The 19,231-nt window shown below is 42.8% G+C and overlaps 1 protein-coding gene and 1 long non-coding RNA gene across 15 annotated transcripts in view; one reads left to right on the forward strand and one right to left on the reverse strand.

The window, feature by feature from the left end:
- LOC128349171 (uncharacterized) overlaps window positions 1–14,160 on the reverse strand; it is a 52,570-nt gene extending 38,410 nt beyond the window's left edge. The window contains exons 1-2 of one of the 4 annotated variants that reach the window (XR_008318599.1): window positions 14,101–14,160; window positions 11,731–11,844 (exon numbers count right to left, since the gene is read on the reverse strand). This is a non-coding gene — a long non-coding RNA (uncharacterized LOC128349171). Of the gene's footprint in view, window positions 1–11,730; window positions 11,845–12,923; window positions 13,767–14,100 lie in introns of those variants that run through there. The other 3 variants (XR_008318600.1, XR_008318597.1, XR_008318598.1) reach the window with 3 other exon arrangements.
- The window catches only part of KIF20B (kinesin family member 20B), a 92,442-nt gene extending 76,500 nt beyond the window's left edge, over window positions 1–15,942 (forward strand). For 6 of the 11 annotated variants that reach the window (XM_053305166.1, XM_053305170.1, XM_053305169.1 and 3 more), the window contains 7 exons: window positions 2,604–2,705; window positions 4,217–4,426; window positions 6,974–7,118; window positions 7,657–7,799; window positions 12,423–12,465; window positions 13,804–13,940; window positions 15,483–15,942. In XM_053305166.1, coding sequence (XP_053161141.1) covers window positions 2,604–2,705; window positions 4,217–4,426; window positions 6,974–7,118; window positions 7,657–7,799; window positions 12,423–12,465; window positions 13,804–13,940; window positions 15,483–15,554 — 852 coding nt within the window. In that variant the 3' untranslated portion in view covers window positions 15,555–15,942. Of the gene's footprint in view, window positions 1–2,603; window positions 2,706–4,216; window positions 4,427–4,575; window positions 4,694–4,891; window positions 5,013–6,973; window positions 7,119–7,656; window positions 7,800–12,422; window positions 12,466–13,803; window positions 13,941–15,482 lie in introns of those variants that run through there. The other 5 variants (XM_053305165.1, XR_008318596.1, XR_008318595.1 and 2 more) reach the window with 5 other exon arrangements.
- Window positions 15,943–19,231: the final 3,289 nt, after the last annotated feature.

Here is a 19,231-nt window from a genome sequence, read left to right on the forward strand (position 1 = left end):
GACCTTCTCAGTCATTGCCCCCAGACTTTGGAATGCTCTCCCAGTGAGCCTTCGCTGCCAAGTCTCCATCACAGTTTTTAGAAAGCAAGTAAAATCTTGACTTTTTACCCAGGCTTTTAAATGAGTTTTGTCTGCTGCTGCTGCTGCTGCTTTGTATGTTATGGTTATATTATATATTTTTTAAAATTCTTATTGTGTAGTTTTTACGGTTTTATATGGTTGAATGTTTTATAAACTGCTTTGAGATTATTTTAATGAAAGGTGGTGTTGAAATAGAAAAATAATTTTCCTAGAGGAATTACAGTGCTTTCTACCAGAAGCACAGCCACCTCTGCAGCTCTGTCCACTGACTTTATCTGCAGGGTTGCTACCTGGACTTGTCCACATTTGTTGAGCACTATAAGAACCAGATTTTGGCCTTGGCAGATGCCTTTTTTAGGAGAATACTGTAAAAAGTGGTTCCATCATAAGGAGCAGACTCTCTCCCCCACCTGGAAAGGTCATAGTGGCTCTGGTAGGTCCAAGCAGTTGGATACCCTCCCCCACTGAGGGAGACTGAATTATTGGCACTTACTTGAAAGGTCATTCTTCTCAGTGGCATGGAATGTATCTATCCCATCCGCTTTTTTGTCCAGTCCTTGTTTACCTTTCTTTCCTTCTCTAACGGGTAGTTTCCTTTCTGGATGGCCATTGTCCCTCAGGTGTTTATGCTAGTGATAAGAAATATTCCTTGAGATTTTCCTTCCTTGTGCATGTTTTCATGATAGTGATAGTAAAGTGTGTTGTCAAGTCGATTTCAACTCCTGGTGCCCACAGAGCCCTGTGGTTTTCTTTGGTAGAATACAGGAGCGGTTTACCATTGCCTCCTACACATTGTGAGATGATGCCTTTCAGCATCTTCCTATATCACTGCTGCCCGATATAGGTATGGGAAACATACCAGTGGGGATTCAAACCAGCAACCTTCTGCTTGTTAGTCAAGCATTTCCCCACTGGAGTATTTTATCTTGAGGCTTTAAACTGGCAGCTGAGGGGATAGCTCCTCCCATATGACCGGTGTTGAGTTTTTTCCTGATTGGCCCTGTCTTGGAGCAGATGGGAGGAGCAAACCAGCCCCCTACCACTGAGGAAAAATTACCTCTCAGGTAAGTGCAGGTAATTCACTTTTCCACAGAGAATTTCCCAAAAGGTGTAACATTTCCACTACTAAATTTTTCAGGAGAAAATGTTACCCACTCCATCACTGTGCTAAAGTTAGACCAGTAAATTAGCAGATAAGTAACGTATTTGAACATGCTAAAAAGCAGTATATGTTAATATTTTTGCAGCGTTGAAAGAAAATGTTTGTGTGCATCGCTAAGTTGTCATGTTAAGATATTTTGAGTTTTCCAATATAATCTCCAAGTAAACTTTGAACTTGTTCAAAATGTAACTTTTAAACAATGTTAAGTGTGCTTGTTAGGTTTCCTCCCCAGTAATATACTTGAGTTCAACTACTTGGCTTCTTGACAAATTTTGGAATAGATCTTACAGCATGTAAAAGTAATATGGTGTATTATTTTTGAGGGGGGGGCTTTTTTTTTTTAAGAACTATAAATATATAGATCAAATAACATTATAAATCATATCAATTCAAAATGCATTTAGGAAAAGTTTGCATAGTAAATTTTTCTGATTTAAAATGTATGCAAATAAGATTCTGGAGTTCCCCCCCCCCCCAGAAAACCCACATCAGTGCTAATGAAGCTCTTCTCTTCTGATTCAGTGAACTCACTTGATGTTGCTTTTAGAATTAAGTCTTGTACTGTGTTTTCAATAGGGTACTGTAGACTGTTTTTTTTTATCTTGAAAAATTTCTAGATAAAATTTCAAGGAATCAAGATTTACTTGCTATTTTAAAGTTGATTATGAATAGTGGGCAAGAGTTTTTATTAAATGATTAGTCCAGACATCAGATGATTGTTTTAACACTGTATGCATCAAAACATGTTTCTTACACACAGTGGGGGAGGGGTGATTTTTGACTATCCTCTCTTCGCTCTGCAGCCCACTATGCCTCTCAAAAATATGTCCGTGAGGGTTGCAGAACCCTTAGGGACATACTTCAGGAGGTACAGACGGCTACAGAAGGAAGAGGGATCCCCTGTTGCATGTGTGAAATGCTTCCTAGCATGCACAGCAGTAATCTGCATGTCAGCCATGATTTTGTTCTAGAAAATGGCACCTGAAGTGGCATTAAAACAAAACACCCTAAAATCAAATCCACTCATCATCTATGAAAGTACCATTTTACAATCAAGCAGATGATAAATCTACAGCCACTGGATAATAAAAGCAGTTAGCCCATCAGGAATGCCCTTAAAGTCTTTTGGCACTGAAGAGCCACCAGTGTAGGAACCACTGGTGAGGGGAAGGTGTTGTCAGGGAGAATTCCTGGTTCCATGTCCTTGCCTTTTGAGAAGGAGGTAATGCCGAGCAGAGTACTTGCAACTGTATCCTCTACCAGCACTATTGGTATCCAAGAACTGAAGTACTTCTGAATTACATAAATGTTCATGCCTAGACAACTTTTTAAACTGTCACTTAACTTTTCCGCCCTTTAGCCTAAATTAAAACAAACCAACTCACTGCACCATAATGAGACTGGGGACACTGATCCATTGCTGCAAAAGTCTAGCAGGACATCATTGGTAGAAGACCTTCAGGTATGCCTCCATCCTTCAAGAAAGTTGCAATCTGTGATCCTGGAATGCTTTTTCTTGTGTAAATAGCCCCAGAAGTAAGTTCTGGAGCTTTCTCCTGAGTATCAGGACTAGTAGCAATTCAGAATTGATTTCAGGGTCTGAACATCTCTGTCCCGAGCTATTTGAACTATTGCTCAAACCTGTAAGAGGTGAGAGCTGATGTCTGGTCTTACTAGGAAGTTGCTGTGTGAACTTCTTGGAAAACTGACTGGATTTTGCTGTATGGAAACTCTCTTGTTCCTTTTTTTCAGCCAAGCTGATGTATGATGTGGGAATAACACCTCTGTGCTTGTTGGTGTAATCTTTTAATGATGTTCAACTAGTAGACTTTGTAGATCATTAAAAAGGCACGAGGTATCTTGATTTCAAAGGTTTTAAAGACCTTTACCATGCTGCTCTTCAATAAAAACTGCTGACTTTGCTTCCCCTTTGGGAAGGAAAAATGTTTAAATAACTACTGTGTGCTTAGGTTATTTTGAATGGTGTTATTTTTGTGGTTGAAAAGCAGTATATAAATATTCTAAATAATAATACAGGTGAAACTCGGAAAATTAGAATATCGTGCAAAAGTCCATTAATTTCAGTAATGCAAATTAAAAGGTGAAACTGATATATGAAACAGACGCACTACATGCAAAGCGAGATAAGTCAAGCCTTAATTTGTTATACTTGTGATGATCATGGCGTACAGCTCATGAAAACCCCAAATCCACAATCTCAGAAAATTAGAATATTACATGGAACCAAGAAGACAAGGATTGAAGAACAGAACAATATCAGACCTCTGAAAAGTATACAGTGTACTGTGCTTGATTGGCCAGCAAACTCGCCTGACCTGACCCCATAGAGAATCTATGGGGCATTGCCAAGAGAAGGATGAGAGACATGAGACCAAACAATGCAGAATTGCTGAAGGCTGCTAATGAAGCATCCTGGTCTTCCATAATACCTCATCAGTTCCACAGGCTGATAGCATCCATGCCACGCCGCATTGAGGCAGTAATTGCTGCAAAAGGGGCCCAAACCAAGTACTGAATACATATGCATGCTTATACTTTTCAGAGGTCCGATATTGTTCTATTCTTCAATCCTTGTCTTCTTGGTTCCATGTAATATTCTAATTTTCTGAGATTGTGGATTTGGGGTTTTCATGAGCTGTACGCCATGATCATCACAATTATAACAAGGCTTGACTTATCTCGCTTTGCATGTAATGCGTCTGTCTCATATATCAGTTTCACCTTTTAATTTGCATTACTGAAATTAATGGACTTTTGCACGATATTCTAATTTTCCGAGTTTCACCTGTAGTATTTTACAATGGTTAGTGAGTGGCAAGACTACTTTTTGCTGAGGACTTGTGTAAAGTTTGTGGCTTTTTGTACAATTCTAAATAATGCTTATATTTTGTGTCCATTCCCACTCCCACCCCCTTTCTTCTCTTTTTTTCTCATCTTTCCATTCTACTTAAGCTACAGGAGGACCAGTCAGAAGCGATCCTAGACTCTTGTGAAGTATCTGCAGGGAGTGACCAAACCAGCCGCTTTCCAGAACCTGAACTGGAAATTAACTTTACACCTCTGCAGCCCAATAAGATGGAAGTGAAGCATCAGGGCAGTCCTTCTGCAGTGACTATAAAAGTGCCCAAGGCAAGAAAAAGGAAAAGCAATTCAATGGATGAGGTATTAAAATCAGACTGAAAGCAAATGTTCTTAACTTCTAAAGCATGGCGGACCTATCCTTTGCCTATGCACCAAAGTTCTTCATAATGAGAAAGTGGGTGGCTGATTTACTTATTTATTATTTTGGGGGCTGATTCTCTTCTCTGCAGCTGCCTGTGATTCCTGAAATTATTTCCCTGAAGCTTCAGATGGAAATTCATGCTCACTGCCACAAGGCCAGCTCTCTTCCCTAACTACAAAGTATGTTGAGAGTACACTCAATCAAAGGTAGTTATGTTTTGATTCCCCTGCATACAGAGGAAGCAAGAGCATGCTGGCTAGCCAACACAATGTTTGACCATGCCCCCTGCAATAATTCAGTACTTGCCTACAGAGGCAAGAAGTGAATCTGGGGAGAATTTCTGGGTGGTCAGCATTTGAAACTGCAGGGAGGGACTCTCTCTGATTCAACACTTTCTTCTGAAGACAGGTGCTGAACCAGAGAGTAGCAGTGGGCATGGCCATGGAGTACATTGACACAAGGCAGGGGGGAGTAGCTAGTCAGTGCATGCCTGTTTCACCGGAACTTGAGTCCACTGTTCAAAAAGTAGGTATTACTGAAAAGGGTAAGTGTGTGTGCATGGGGTTGGGAGGGGCAGAGGGCAGTGTTCTCTCATTTGTTTCCATCCGTGTGTGGAATGCATTTTGTTCTGGGCAGCAGTATCAAGGAAGTGTATGCACACATGTATTCAGAGTGGGGCCTTCCTGATTCAACCTGAGTGGGAACTAAAATTAACTGAGCGGACATCAAAAAACATGTGAACGCACGCACATGTGCACGCCTTAGAGGGAACCCTGGCGAAGGGGAGTGTCAGACAGACACACTCCTCCTAATTTGTAAGGAAGGAGGCTGTGCACGCACAAGGATGCACGCACAAAATGTCAGCCCCCCACACAGCAGTCACTGCCAAGCATGCAGTGATGCTCCCGCCACTGCCACCCAACTGGTTCTGGTTTCCCTCTCTCCCCGGCTGGGCTGCCACTACTGCTGCCGCTGTCTCCCAGTTTCCCCTTCTCCCCAGCAAGGTCCTTATTTCCCCCTCTCCCCAACTGGAATGCCACCAACCTTGCGGCCCCTGCCTCCTGCTCCGGCTTCGAATGCAGATCTCGTCCGAAGCCCTGAGAGGCCAAAGTCCCATTTTGCGAGACTTCTTTTGGGATCTGCAGATGGAGCCAGAGGAGGACAGAGGAAGCAGATGGCAGAGGCAGCTCAGTGAATAGGCAAGATGGTGTGTGTGTGGGGGGGGGGGGGGTTGTGCTGCGTTCATGGCAACCTTTACTCTGTTTTTTAACAACTTGAAATCCTAAAAAGCTGGAGTTTAAAAAATAGTATAACATCCAACACACAAAAAGCAACCCTGTCTTCAAATTCAGTCCACCACTAAATGTATTAATTCCGTGTGTGTGTGTGTGTGTGTGTGAGAGAGAGAGAGAGAGAGAGAGAGAGAGAGAGAGAGAATTCCAGGATAATTTTTTTAAAGCGTGTGTGCATTGATATTTTTCGTATGTGTGTATGTGGGAGTGTGTGCATGCACACTGCCTTAATACTGCCGTCCAGAACAAAACTCTTTCCGCTGATTCATGATAAAAATTAGAGGGAAGACTGGAAGGGGTAAAATAAAACCAAGCTTCTGAATTCACTTGATTGGCTTTGATTTGACTTGCACAGGCAAAATTAAAATTCTTTGTCTTAGACTGCATATGAAAGCAAAACCAAAACTGATTGCATCTATTTCCACAGAGTTCTGTGTCATTCCTTTGGTTTAGCTGGAGAGGTTGAAAGTTGTGTTTGTCTTTAAACTCTTACAAATATTCCAATAGAAATAATTTCCACATAAAACTTTGATTTTGTTTACATGCAACATAAACAAATCACATTAAATATTTTCTATCCCCCTCCCACTATCACTGTTCCTTCACACCAACTTCTAGCTCCTCGCGTAGCAGTTTCTGACAGGCGTGCTGGCCAACTGCCCAGGATCCTGTTCCTTTCACCTCCCCGGCCAGGAAGCATTTCCACGTTTCCCCACTCTCCCCGGCTGGGTCACCGCTATGCTGCTGCCACCGCCTCTTCCAGTTCTGGCTGCGGATGGAGGAGGATGGGAGGCAGTGATGGCTCTCCCCACCCCGCAGCGGCTCCCCAGACAGAGCCCAGAGAGACCAGAGTTAGGGACGGGGGGTGGGGAGGAGGCCTGGCAGCAGCTCCCCCTGAGCGGCTGCAGATGGAGCAGCCAGAGGAGGATGGGGAGGAGGTGGTGGCAACAGCTACCCCACTGCAGCTCCCCAGACAGAGCCCAGAGAGACTGGGGGGGGGGGAGAGGATAGGAGGCAGCGGGGGGAAATGTAAAAACAATAATAATTGCAGGTTTTTTTAAAAAAAGTATGTCGATGTTCACTCCCATACAAGAATGACCACTACTTCTAGCAAGCTGTTGTTTGTAGAATAGCAACTATTACTTTGAAGTGGTTTTTTATAAATGTCTGTTTAATGTTTTGTTTTCCCCCCAGACTGCCCCTGACCAATCTCTTAGAAAGGGTTATCCCTCAAAAAAGAAGCATATTGTGCATATCACGGATTCACCTGTAAGCAGAGGTAGAACGCTAAAAAAAGTTGGATTTTTCCTGCGTTCTCCTACAATCATACACTCCAAAGGTAAGTGACAAACCAGAGAATAGGTTCTCTGCATATGGTCTGTTTGGTTCTGTGGCATCTGCTCATACACACATTATGAACAGGGGACTGCTGTTTTAAAAATGGTGGGGGAGGGAAATTGGCTCCCATTGGAGGGCTGAATCGAACGTTCCATTTTCTCTTTCTCTTTGCTGTAAGCATACGTTAAAACTTTTTCAGCCTACACGTACAAGAGGCGCTTGTTATCTGGTTTCGCAGATCACAGTTTCGTGTGTCTATGAATACTGTAGGTCTTAGGCTCAGTTTCTTTATCTGCAGCATGAAATATAGACAATTTTCACCTATCCACGGTTCCTGAGTAGCTGGAAATTACTTCAGATGTAATTTCTGGTTGCCATTTTGCAGAGCCATTTTGTGGCTCTTTTAAAAAAAGGAAAGAGAGAAATTAGAGGATTTGGGAGGCATACCTGGAGAAAAAGGGAATGTAATAAGGTATGCATATGCTGTTAGTTTGCTTATGCAACAGAGGTGTATAAATGTATGTAAATGCCTCTTGTAGCAAAGGAGTTGTTGACAGCGATGAAATCTCCCAAGCCTACAGAGGAAGAATCTGTTAAAGAAAATGATCACAATCCAAAACAAGCAAAGCACAAGTTATACTCCACTGACATTTCTTCGCCTGTTGAATTTTCAGGTCATATGGTAAGTGAGATAATGAACTAAACCCTTTAAACAAAAGGGATACCACCCTTGGACGAAAGGCAGAATACAAGTGGTGTTATGTGCCATATGGGTGGGTATGCTTTACAGAGCTAATAAGACAAGTTCCTGTTTGAAGGGCTCCCCATCCAAGAGAGACAACAGAGAGAAGGAAAGAAGGAAAGTGGAGGCAGGTGAAGATGGGGGGGACTGTAAGAAAATGTACCAAGTCTGAGGATCAGGCATTGTCAAGCTGAACACTGGTGCACAGCACAGACAACCTAAATCGGCTGCACAACTGAAATGATCTGGTGGGCTGAAAGCAACTGTGACTTGGCTCATGGGGGCAAGTTCCATTTTTAGGATGCTGATTATAACACTTAATATTAATCAAATTTAACTTAAGTAAAATTAATATGAATTTAATGAAAATTTAACTTTTGAAGTTCTGGCAGGCCAAGATTAATTTAAATTAATATTAAATAAATTGAATTAAAATTCATTCTAATAAAATAACAATAAAATCTATTGTTCTTCTTTTCCACCTTTGCCAAATCATCACACTTAACATGGAGCACTTGTAAGGAGAAGTTTAGAAGTTTTTCTCTTAAATTTTTGATAAGATTACATTTTGATCAGAAGGGAGAGAGGGAAAGGATGGGGCAGGAGTTTTGGCTTTAGAGAGAGTGAAAGAAAGAAAGAGATGGAAAGAGGATGGGTAGGTTTGGCGAGGGAAAGAGAAAGAAGAGGGGGGAAAGAGGAAGGGGTAGGCTTGATGAGGGGGCAAGGACTGTGTAGGCTTGATGAGGGGGCAAGGACTGTGTGGTAGGGTCTTGAAACAAGCACAGTCAATTGCAAAAAAAGCACATTTCAGCCACAAACTGAAAATACCACCATCCCACCCCCACATAAAATGTGCCTGACCAACCCTCAGCATCCCCACAGCCTCCACAACCCAACTCCCACGGGCTGGGCACTCACTTCCACTTGGTTCCTGAGCCCTCCATGCCCAGCAGGTTGGTGGGAAAGTGCAATGCTAGAGGCTGCCAAGGTCTGGGGGGGATTGCCTTCCTCCCGCCACCCTGAACCTCCGTGTTCTTTTTAAAACCTTAGTTGCTGTGCGGCTGAGGGGTGGCTGCTGGGGGTGAGGCAGTAGTCCTTCCCGCACACACACTCGGCAGTGGCGCCCAGAGCAACGCTGGGCCTGCTGTTTGGGCCTACGTCTCTTCCCAACTGCGAGGTGCAAAGTTTAAAAAACAATAACACGGAGGTTCATGGCAGCTGCAGGAGGGAGGCAGTGGGGAGGCAAGCGGAATGGCCCCATGTTGTGCAGGTCTGCCCTAAATCCATTTTGTGTACATTTCTGGTTTCTAGGTTTTGCACATGTGTTTTCCCCCCTTTGCCTCTTGATATAAGGGGCTTCAAAAGATTGAGCATACTGACTTGATCTTCTCAGGATATGATGCACAGTGACTGGGATATGAAATTCATAAGGCTCCCTTGTGTACCTCTTCCTCCTTTTCTTTTACAGCTTAATTCTTTGCATGTCTACTTAGACGGTCTGAAGCAGACTTGATTCATTGAAACAAAGCAGATGTTTTGAAACAGATTGAGGGGTTTTGGGGGGGGGCTGCTATTTTGCCTAATTTTAATGCCAATATGTAGTCCATTTTCTTGCAAGCAATTTTGAGGGAGATAAGCTGCTAATAGAATTTACTTGTCACTAAAAAGTTTAATGGGGGGATATACTGTGTGTGTGTGTGTGTGTGTGTGTGTGTGTGTGTGTGTGTAATCACTCCAAAATACTTTAAATTCTTTAGTTACTTCAATGAACATTAGATGTTTTAAATAGCCCTTTTTATGTGTTGTTTTGACTAAATATCCAATCCAGCTTTTCCACAAAAGTGCTCAAGGCAATCCTTCCTCCTCGTTCACCACCTCCACATGTCTGGAACCTCTCCTGGGGTAGCAGATCATGGCTCTCCCGTGTACTACTTGTCGCTGAGCATATTATTTTACAGTGTCAGAAAGATCGTTTCAGCCCCTCAGTTTATCAATGGATAAAGACCTCTCTGATCTGACTATTTACTGTTGTATGCTGAAAGAGGACTCCCATACCAGGATTTGAAAGGACTATTTAGAGTTATTTGCATAATTTCTTCTCTTTATTTCAAATGAATAACTGTTAACCCCTTCCTTCCCCCCTCCTGTTTGTTTGTTATTTCTCTCATATTCCCGCCTTTTGTTATTGCTTTGTTTTAATATGAAAAAATGGAATAAAACTGTTAACTGGTGGTGTGGGGTGGATGCTCAAGGATGTTTACAATTCCATGTTTAAAACTAAATGCATAATGGAAAGTGGTAGTATTTTGAGTAGGTTTTGTGTTTAGACAGCAGTGATGACTTGTTCAAACTGTTACTTCAGGAATTATAAGATAAAAATACATTCTGGCAAGGAATTATTTTTCCAGCTGCAGAGGCAACCGAATTCTTAGGGCTGATACTAGGGATGTGCATGAAATGGGTTTTGTGATTTCTTTCGAGCTCAAAACAAATCTCAGAATCGTAGAATCGATCTCAGAATCCTCAAAATGGCACCCAAGTCAGCTGCTTTGATGAATCAATCTTGAAACACTCACTGTTTCAAGTGCCATATTGAGGCATGTTTTTGTGGGTAAAATCAGGTAGACCAGGCCTCCACCCGATTTTGGCACATGGGGTAGACCAGGCCTCCACCCTGGAATTAGTGCATTGGTCCACCTCAGAGGACTGGTCTATCCATCAGTCCCAATTGGTAGATAGCTCTTCATAGAAAAACAGGCCTCAAAATGTCACTCAAAACACTTGAAACATTTCAAGATGAAAAGAGCCTGTTTTTGTTTCGAACTCAAATTGATTTGCACATCTCTAGTTGATACTAGCCTTTAGCATCATTAGTAATGGAGAGCCACTTCCCACTTTACATTGCCCCTGCCCAGCATGGGAGTCCTTGGGGCCAGTAGAAGGCTCACAGCAGCCTACCTATTTATACCCAGATTTGTGCAACAGCAGTGGTGCCTTGTCAAACCTCTGTGATTACACAAATTGCAGTAACCATGTGTATTTTTGGCATTCCTGGGTCAGTTAAATTGGGCTGCACATGCACAGCAGCCCATTGCTGACTGGATAAATTAGCACGGGGGCACTGTAATGTGTAAACTGGATCAGGAGGAACAAATGCCCAGAATGTGCCATAATTGCAGATAACATCACACAGAGTGTGTGAAAGCTATGCTGTCACAAACATGAACCAGGAGAACTGTGCGCCATTTACTCAAATGGTGAAGCAAGGACTTTCTAAATGAACAAGTTCCAGATTAGATTAATTTTATTACGATCGTAGATCAGACAGTACAACAGAAAAGAGAAAAAAAGAGAGAAAAGAAAAAACATTACATGAGACTAGAGCGTATAGTACAAACAATGTAGCAAAACCTAGCCACATTGAAAGTAATCTCTTTACAAAAATTGGATAGCAAGTTCCAGAGTTGTGTCTGGTCTCAAATTTTAAGTGTTGCTTAAAACTGGGAATGCACAAGAAGGCTGAAACTTGTTTTGAAAGTCCTCTGGGCTTTTTGAGTATTCCAGTCAAACAATTGAAATGCTTCAGTTTGACCAACATTGTCCTCTCTGCCATTGTTAGCTTTCCCTTTCCCAACACACACACACACACACACACACACACACACACACACAAAATACCGCCAGGAAGAAGGGTAGGCAACAGTGGCAGTTGTTCCTGTAGGTATAGAGCATCTTGTCTACCCTAGAACAGAGTCCTAACAACTAGTGGCAGGTCTCCAGCAGAGAAAGATGCTTTGTGCATCAATGAGAGAGCCTACCACTACTTTCCCTTTTCCCTTCTTTCGGCCTCCCCCCTACATCGTCAACTTACCTTGAAGCAGGAGGAAGGCAGAGGCCTGGACAAAGTAGACCGCCTCAGAAGAAGTGCAGAGTGTGCCGCATGTTCGCACTAGGAATGCTGGGATTTGTAGTTCTAGTCCAGGGCCTGGTGAGAAAATACACTTTGGGCTTGGATTGCCTAGAGTGCTTCTACCTGCTCCAAATTAAATTTCTGGTGTGTAGGTGTGCCTTGGGGTAAAAAAACAGGGAGATGGTGGCAGTGGCTTCAAGAATTTGGGGCAAGCACAGTCTGTCTTGCTTGCTTCTATTGAGAGCTGGCCTTGTGGTAAGAAGCATGAACTGTCTCCTATGCTAAGCAGGGTCAGCCCTGGTTTGCATATGAATGGGAGACTTCATGTGAGCACTGTAAGGTATTGTCCTTAGGAGATAGGGCTGCTCTGGGAAGAGCATGGTTAGGGCTGTATTTGCCCCAGTCCTGCTTGTGAACATTTGAGCAGGGGTTACTTAAAATCCTATGCAAATACCTCTATTTAAAATGTCAGCTGTATTAAAGCTTACACTTTATTTCACTGATTACAATGTAGTAGGACCAAGTTCACGCCAACAAAAGAATGACTGCTACTTATAGCAAGCACTTCTTTACAGAGTCGCAGCTAGTACAGACTTTGAAATGGTCTATATAAAATATGCTAAATGTCTGTTTAATGTTTTCTATCCTTTCAGACTGCTCCTGACCAATCACTTAAAAGGGATTATTCCTTAAGAAGTAAGCATGTTTTTTTCTAATATAAAATCACTTGGACCATTTGACACTGTCTTCCAGAGTTCCCCTACAACCATACACTCCAAAAGTAAGCAGCAAAGCAGAGGGTAGTTCCTGTGCATGTTGTCTAAAAAGAGTTACATGGCTCCTGCTCAGGTGCATACTCTAATCTGGGGACAGCTCATTTTAAGACGGTGGGGGAGTGGAATGAGCTCCCATTGCTAGGTTGAATGGAACGTTCCCTTTATTCTCGGAAACAATGTTTCCAAGTTAGTACTTTTACAGAAGCTAGACTTAGTTACTGAGGTGCCTGTGTTGGGTACAACAAGCATTCCCTGACTCCTAGCCCTTTTCCCTGGAAACAACCACTGTGGTTGAAGATCCGCACATCCAGCATTCATACATAAGGGTCACACTTGCTAACTGGAGGTGTTCACTGGTGTGTACAACTTACAACCCACCTCCCACTGACCCTCACTAGAGATCCTAGCCTCAACCGTCCTTGTCACGGGCTCATCCAAGCCCTATCTGAATCTGAGAGCTACTACTTAGACAGTTTAACTGCCACTCTGCTCCATTCTAAAGCCCCTCCCTCAGGAATCCCACCTGGAGGGCGGTTTCTTGGGATTCATTCATTCATTCAATTCATTCATCCGATTTCTATACTGCCCTTCCAAAAATGGCTCAGGGTGGTTTACACAGAGAAATAATAAATAAAAATAAGATGGATCCCTGTCCCCAAAGGGCTCACCATCTAAAATGCTTGCTTCAAAAAATGATTGACAGTTCTGATGCTGCTGCCAACCATTTCGGCGTACTTTAAGTAGTAACACATTTTCAGTCTGAGCATTTATATGAAAATATGAAGCACCCTTATATCTAGTTGGATCAATGGCCCATCTAGCTCAGAAGTGCCTATTCTGACAGGGTGCGATTCTCCAGGGCCCCAAATAGCCTTTCCCAGCTCCTACTACCTGATCTTTGACAGGAAGTACTAAGGTTGGACTTGAGGCCTGCTGCACATGCTCTACCACTGAGCAGTGACTCCTCCCCTAATTCACAGGACAGCCTTTGGAAGTGGCCATACCCTCTGCTCTGAAGCAGGGGCCATTGGCATTAATGCCCCAGCATATATTGCATGGTTTCCCTCTGCCATTTTGCACTTCAGTTGTGGGAATCAGGGGTTTAAAAACAGGGGAAACAAACTCCACCCACCCTCAAAGGCAGCTCAGTAAAGTGTGTCTTCAGCTGTGATTTGATCAGGATACAGAATATGCAATAAGGTATGTCTATGCTGTGCTTATGCAAAAGAGGTGACCTGTATGAAAATGCCTTTTGTAGCAAAGAAAGTGATGACAACAGTGAAATCTTCCACAGAGGAGGAATCTATTAAAGAAAATTATCGCAAGCCAAAGCAAGCAAAGCGCAAGTTGTACTCCACTGACATTTCTTCGCCTATCGAATTTTCAGGACATGTGGTGAGATCATGAGCTAACCTTTTAAATAAAATTAGCTGAACCCGCCCAGGGCATCTGTGTGCTAGGAATTTGATGCTCTGCTTGCCCCCCCCCCCAGCCCCTACCTTATTGCTCAGTGTCACCCACCCATACTCAGTCTCCCCACTGCTTACTCACTCACTTGCCACCGGCTGCTTGCTTGCTCCCTCACTGTCTCCCTACCCGCTGCTCTTCCCTATCTGCATATGGAATCCCCACTGACCAATCACCATGGTACTTCTGTTCTGTTACCTCCTATTGGTAAAGCACTGTGTGGGCAGGGCTTGCCATGCACAACCTTAGTGTATTATATAGAGAGATGGATACTACCCTTTTGACAAATGATGGAATACAAGTGGTATTACAAGCAGATTCATAAATGGGTGGATGTGCTTTACAAAGACGAATGAGAAGACAGGTTCCTGTTGGAAGGGCTCCCCATCTAAGAGAGACAACAGGAGGGAAGAAAGAAGGAAAGTGGAGGCAGGTGAAGATGGGGGGACTATAAGATAACATACCAGATCCAAGGATCAGGCATTGCAAAATTGAACATTGGTGTACAGCCCCCGAGAACTTCCCCGTCCTCCTATTCTAATTTTTGCCAACTCATGACCAATTCCTGGGAGTACCCCTGGGGCTTGGAGGCTGGCTGGACACTCCTACCCAGCTTATGGTCATGAGAACCAGCCTCCTGTTTCTCAGCCTATCCTGAACAATGTTGGGCAAGGCAGTGTTAACTTTCCCTTAAACTGTTAAGAGTGCCGGTGACTGTTTTGAAACCAACTAGGGATGGTTGTCTGTGCTCATGGTGAAGTGCTAGTTATTTAAATAGTTTATCAGGACCTCAGGTTCTCCACTAGCCTAATGTGAGCACAGTCTAAAATATTAATTGGTTTCAAGGTGAATTGGCCAACTATTGGGGGTTGCAAGTGAATAACTCAAGACAATTGTGAGGACAAGAACACAGCTTTTGAATGGCCCTAACAGTGTATGGGCCAGGGACAGAGGCAGTCTTAATGTAGCAGATTCCTGATACCTGTTGATCCTGCTGCCCTCCAGTTCTAACAAAGGAGTGAATAGGGTGTGCAAGAACAGAGGTTTATGCACTGTTTTGGCCCCAAACTGGTTATGACGAGGTCTGAACCAGTTCAGCATCATAAGGAGGGGGTGGGCACTCTAAAAAAAGAGGAGAGCAGGTCCTTACCTGCTCTCAGCCACTGATAGCAGCTTCCTGCTGCAGTGGCTCTCATCCCAAGAACCCAGATGCACATGCTGTCCGTGTGTCCATGGACAACATGTGCATCTTGGCGCTGTGAGGGATTCTTGGGATGAGTGCTGCTGCAGCAGGAAGCTGTATGTGGAGGCAGAGAGCAGGTAAGAACCAGCTCCCCTCCCCGCAGCGCTGAACTAGTGCTTGGACCTCAGTCCGTGCACATCCCTGGAAGTGAACACACATTCTAGGTGACTTGCCTAGAGAGAGCAGTGATCAGAAAAAATAAGAGAGCTCCTTCAATTCCTTTTCAGATCATTATGGATCAAAAGGAAAATGATCATGAAATCATCAAGCGTCGGCTCCGACCAAAGAAAGCTCATTAATTTCTGTCATGAAGAATCATGTGTATAATTTGTCAACGGCTGAATTCCAGAGCATAGCCCATCTGCAATGAACAAGAGCGGCTGTGGACTGAAAACAACATAGTGTTTCTGCTATTAGTTATATGTACATACAAACGTTCCCCCATGTTTCCAAAATGTTTGTATAGGTTTCATTTATAGTCAAAGTGGAAATTATATTAAATATATTCATATTTACCACTTTGTTTTAAGGCGCTGTGTGTGTGTGTGTGTGTGTGTGCGTGCGCGTGCGTGTGCATGTGCGTGCACATGCATGTTAAAGTTTCTATTCTCTCCAGAGGAAATAAAAGACAAAACTTAATGTATTCTATAATTATACCACACATGCTTTAAAGATAGGCTTTGGTGGCAGAAGTCAGCATTTTCTGAATCTTGGCTTTCATTGGGGTTCTTGCATGAATATCCATGTAAACACATGTGCCAAGCTTTGGAGTTCCAGTTGAGAAGGCCCTCTGTTAGATAAGGGTCATCTTGAGTCCAGGAACAGGCAGTAGAGCTAGTAGCTCTTGAACTTGAAGCAGGGAGATCTAGGTTCAAATCACCATTCAGCATTAAAGCAGATGTGGTGGCATTCATCCTTTCTCTCCAACCAGCCTTACAGATTCAGGAATTTGCAGAACTTCTACCTTTTTGTTACTTCAGTCAAATTGTACTTTCCTTTGAGATTTCCCTTAGCAAATATTCAATCCCCACCCCATGTCAAGCATGGGGTGCAGGGTTTACTTTCCCCACAATGACATCCCCCTCTAGTGCCTCTTATTCCCCCACCCTTATAGGAGTGAATAGCAGTCAAGAACATCAGGAGCATGAAAAGCATATATTTCGAGAGGGACATGCAGTTACAATGGCAGCCTAATGTCTCCCTGGTAGGTTTAGTATCTTGCGAGCAGTGGGCTTCATCCTTCTCACAAAAGTCTCCTATCTGCTGTAGCTCTCTAGCTTTGCTATATGGAACGTGGTGGAGGCCATGGAGAATGGCTGTGCCTCTCTCCATGGCGCAATCCTAGAAGAAGAGGGCAAAGACTAGTTCTCTGCTGCCTCAAAAGACAGAACTAGATCTAATGGGCTTCTATTACAGGAGGGTAGATTTTGGTTGGATATTAGGAGAAACTTCTTAATGGTAAGAGCAACTTGACAATTGCCTACAGGTGATAGTGGATGGTCCCTCACAGGAGATCTTCAAGCAGAAGCTGGACAGCTATCTGTTGGGGATGGATGACCGCTCTGGATGTCATGCATTAAGAAGAATAGGTGGCCTTCAAAGCCTCTTGGTGATGCCACCAGTTTCTAGCCAATCTGCATAGCTTTTGACTCTAAAATGCATAATTAGTTTCCATGAGCTTGAACCAGCAGAGTAGACTGTACATTTAAACACATGGCAAATGTGTTTCAGTACTGATCAAGAGATATTCATATGCCCTTTGCCTAAATTTCACAGAGGTAATTAAACTTCCACTAGGTGGCACTTGAATACTTCTTAATTAAAGAAAATGTGATATCAAATGATTTTGTACATGCAGACACACACACACACACGGAAAAATAAATAATGTAGCATCTAAACAATAGCATTAAATAGCAAGACCTATATATAGGCCACTTCTGAGGACCAGTTCAAATTACCCAGCTTCTCGTCTTAATTTAAAATAAGATAGAAAGCATAACCAGAGTATTTGTGTTGAGTGGTTGCAAATAACAGTTGCTGTTGGAAAAACAAGGAAGCTTCTTGAAAGCTTCCTATCAAATAGGCAGAGAGCAGCTCTTGCCCTTCAAATTCATTGCTTTTAGAGATCATTTTTAAAAGCAAATTTGCATAGCAATTGCTGCTTTAGATGCTAACTTTTGTCTTGGAAAAACGTACAAGAGAACTGCACATTACTTTAAATTCATGGTTTTGGCTCTCCAAGCTTCATCACTTAAAAAAAAATACACCAAAGAAACAAACCACTAAATAGCACTGCTGGGAGGTGTGGTGGGGAAGAATTGGAAAATCTAAATATTCTCTCCTTACATATTGTGATCTTGACGCTGCTTGGAGTACACCACCACCACACATAGTACTGTTTATAGAGGAATTTTTTAAAAAATCAAACCATAAGCAGGGCAAAATGATGCCTTTGAAGTTTGGCCCTCTGTATTCTTGTGCTGCTCTTTACATATTTCCTGTCATCCTGTGCGTAACTTAAAAAGTCAAGCCTGAGCTGACGGTGCCTATACATATGTCAGTCCCTTTGCTGAAGCAAACCAAGTTTTTATTGGCCCATTCTTTTAATGATTGGCCTTCCAGGGTTTTGCAAACTTTTTAAACCGTAAAGGTTTGGCCTGGTTTTCCAGGGTTTTAAAAACTGTTTTAATAATGGTTTTATGTTTTTACAGTTTTGATTTTGATTTTAGTTTTTTTAATGTAAACTGCCTTGAGCCATTTTTGGAAGGGTGCTATAGAAATCAAATAAATAAATAATTTTATTGGTACTTCTGAATTTTACTGCTATGTAGTTTTAGAACTATTATGCTTGTGGTTTATACATCTGCTGTTTTATCAGTTTGGTATTGGATTCCATTGTCTTTTATGTTATATATGTAGTCTATTTTACGTGGGGAGCTGTAAATTGCAAATTGTTTTTTCTTAGGACATGTCAACATTGCAAAAGAAGTGCAATTCTGAGAGAGATTCCTCTTTCTGGTACCTGTGGCTATGCAATGTCAGAAAAATGCAACAAGTACATAAAATGAGAGACCTGCTAATGGGAACTGGAGATCTTACTTACTTTTACATTTTATATTCTGTCCTTCCACCCAGGAGCTCAGGACGGTGTACATGGTTATCTTTATCATCACAACAATCCAGTGAGGACTGCTGAGAGAAGTAACTGGTTTGCTTCTAGGTTTTCAATTCCCTAGTCCAGTACTAATACACCACCCTCACTTTCCAGTGGGAACTATGGCCTATGCTATCCTTCAGATTCTCTTTTAGATTTGGTTTGATGTAGGCACCAATAATGCATGCCAATTAATTGGAGTTTCTGGTGAGCCATCTAGTACCGTTAATCCTTCCTACCTACCTGGATGGGAACTGAAACCAGAACTCTATTCAAACAATAGGAACTCTCACACAATCATGTTGGAATGAATTGAGGGGTTAGAGAGCTTCACTAATAGCAACAGGCGATCAGAACCTCTGTTTGGATCAGCAAGCCCAGGAACCATACAACTAAGTCAGGCAAGGCATTCATTACTGAAATCAGGAGTTGGAAACAGAGGCCTCTGAAGGCCTTGCAAGCCTTTCCAGCATGCTTTGTGCTTCCAGTAGACTGGAAAATCCTATTACATCAGCAGCTGACCTCTGGGCTATGAAGGGGCAGGAGTTGGGCCCAGCTCTGTTGAAGCAACTGCAAAGTATAGGATCATGGAGTGTGTTTTGCAGAATGGCACATTCACAGATGGCAGTCCCTGTAGCCACAGTTATCTATTTTCCCCAGGCCTTCTAGTTCCTGGTAACTGTTAGAAAAGGTAATTGTATCCACACAACCAGAAAAGCAAGGTAGGAGAGCTCTTTCTCCTGCCTCGGTTAAGAGCAGGGTACAAAAGCTAGGCTTTGAGCAAACGGTTGGAGGAGTTTTCATGTGTTCACACAAATA

The sequence above is a fragment of the Hemicordylus capensis genome, chromosome 3 (genome assembly GCF_027244095.1).
Source record: "Hemicordylus capensis ecotype Gifberg chromosome 3, rHemCap1.1.pri, whole genome shotgun sequence".
Lineage (NCBI taxonomy): Eukaryota > Metazoa > Chordata > Lepidosauria > Squamata > Cordylidae > Hemicordylus > Hemicordylus capensis.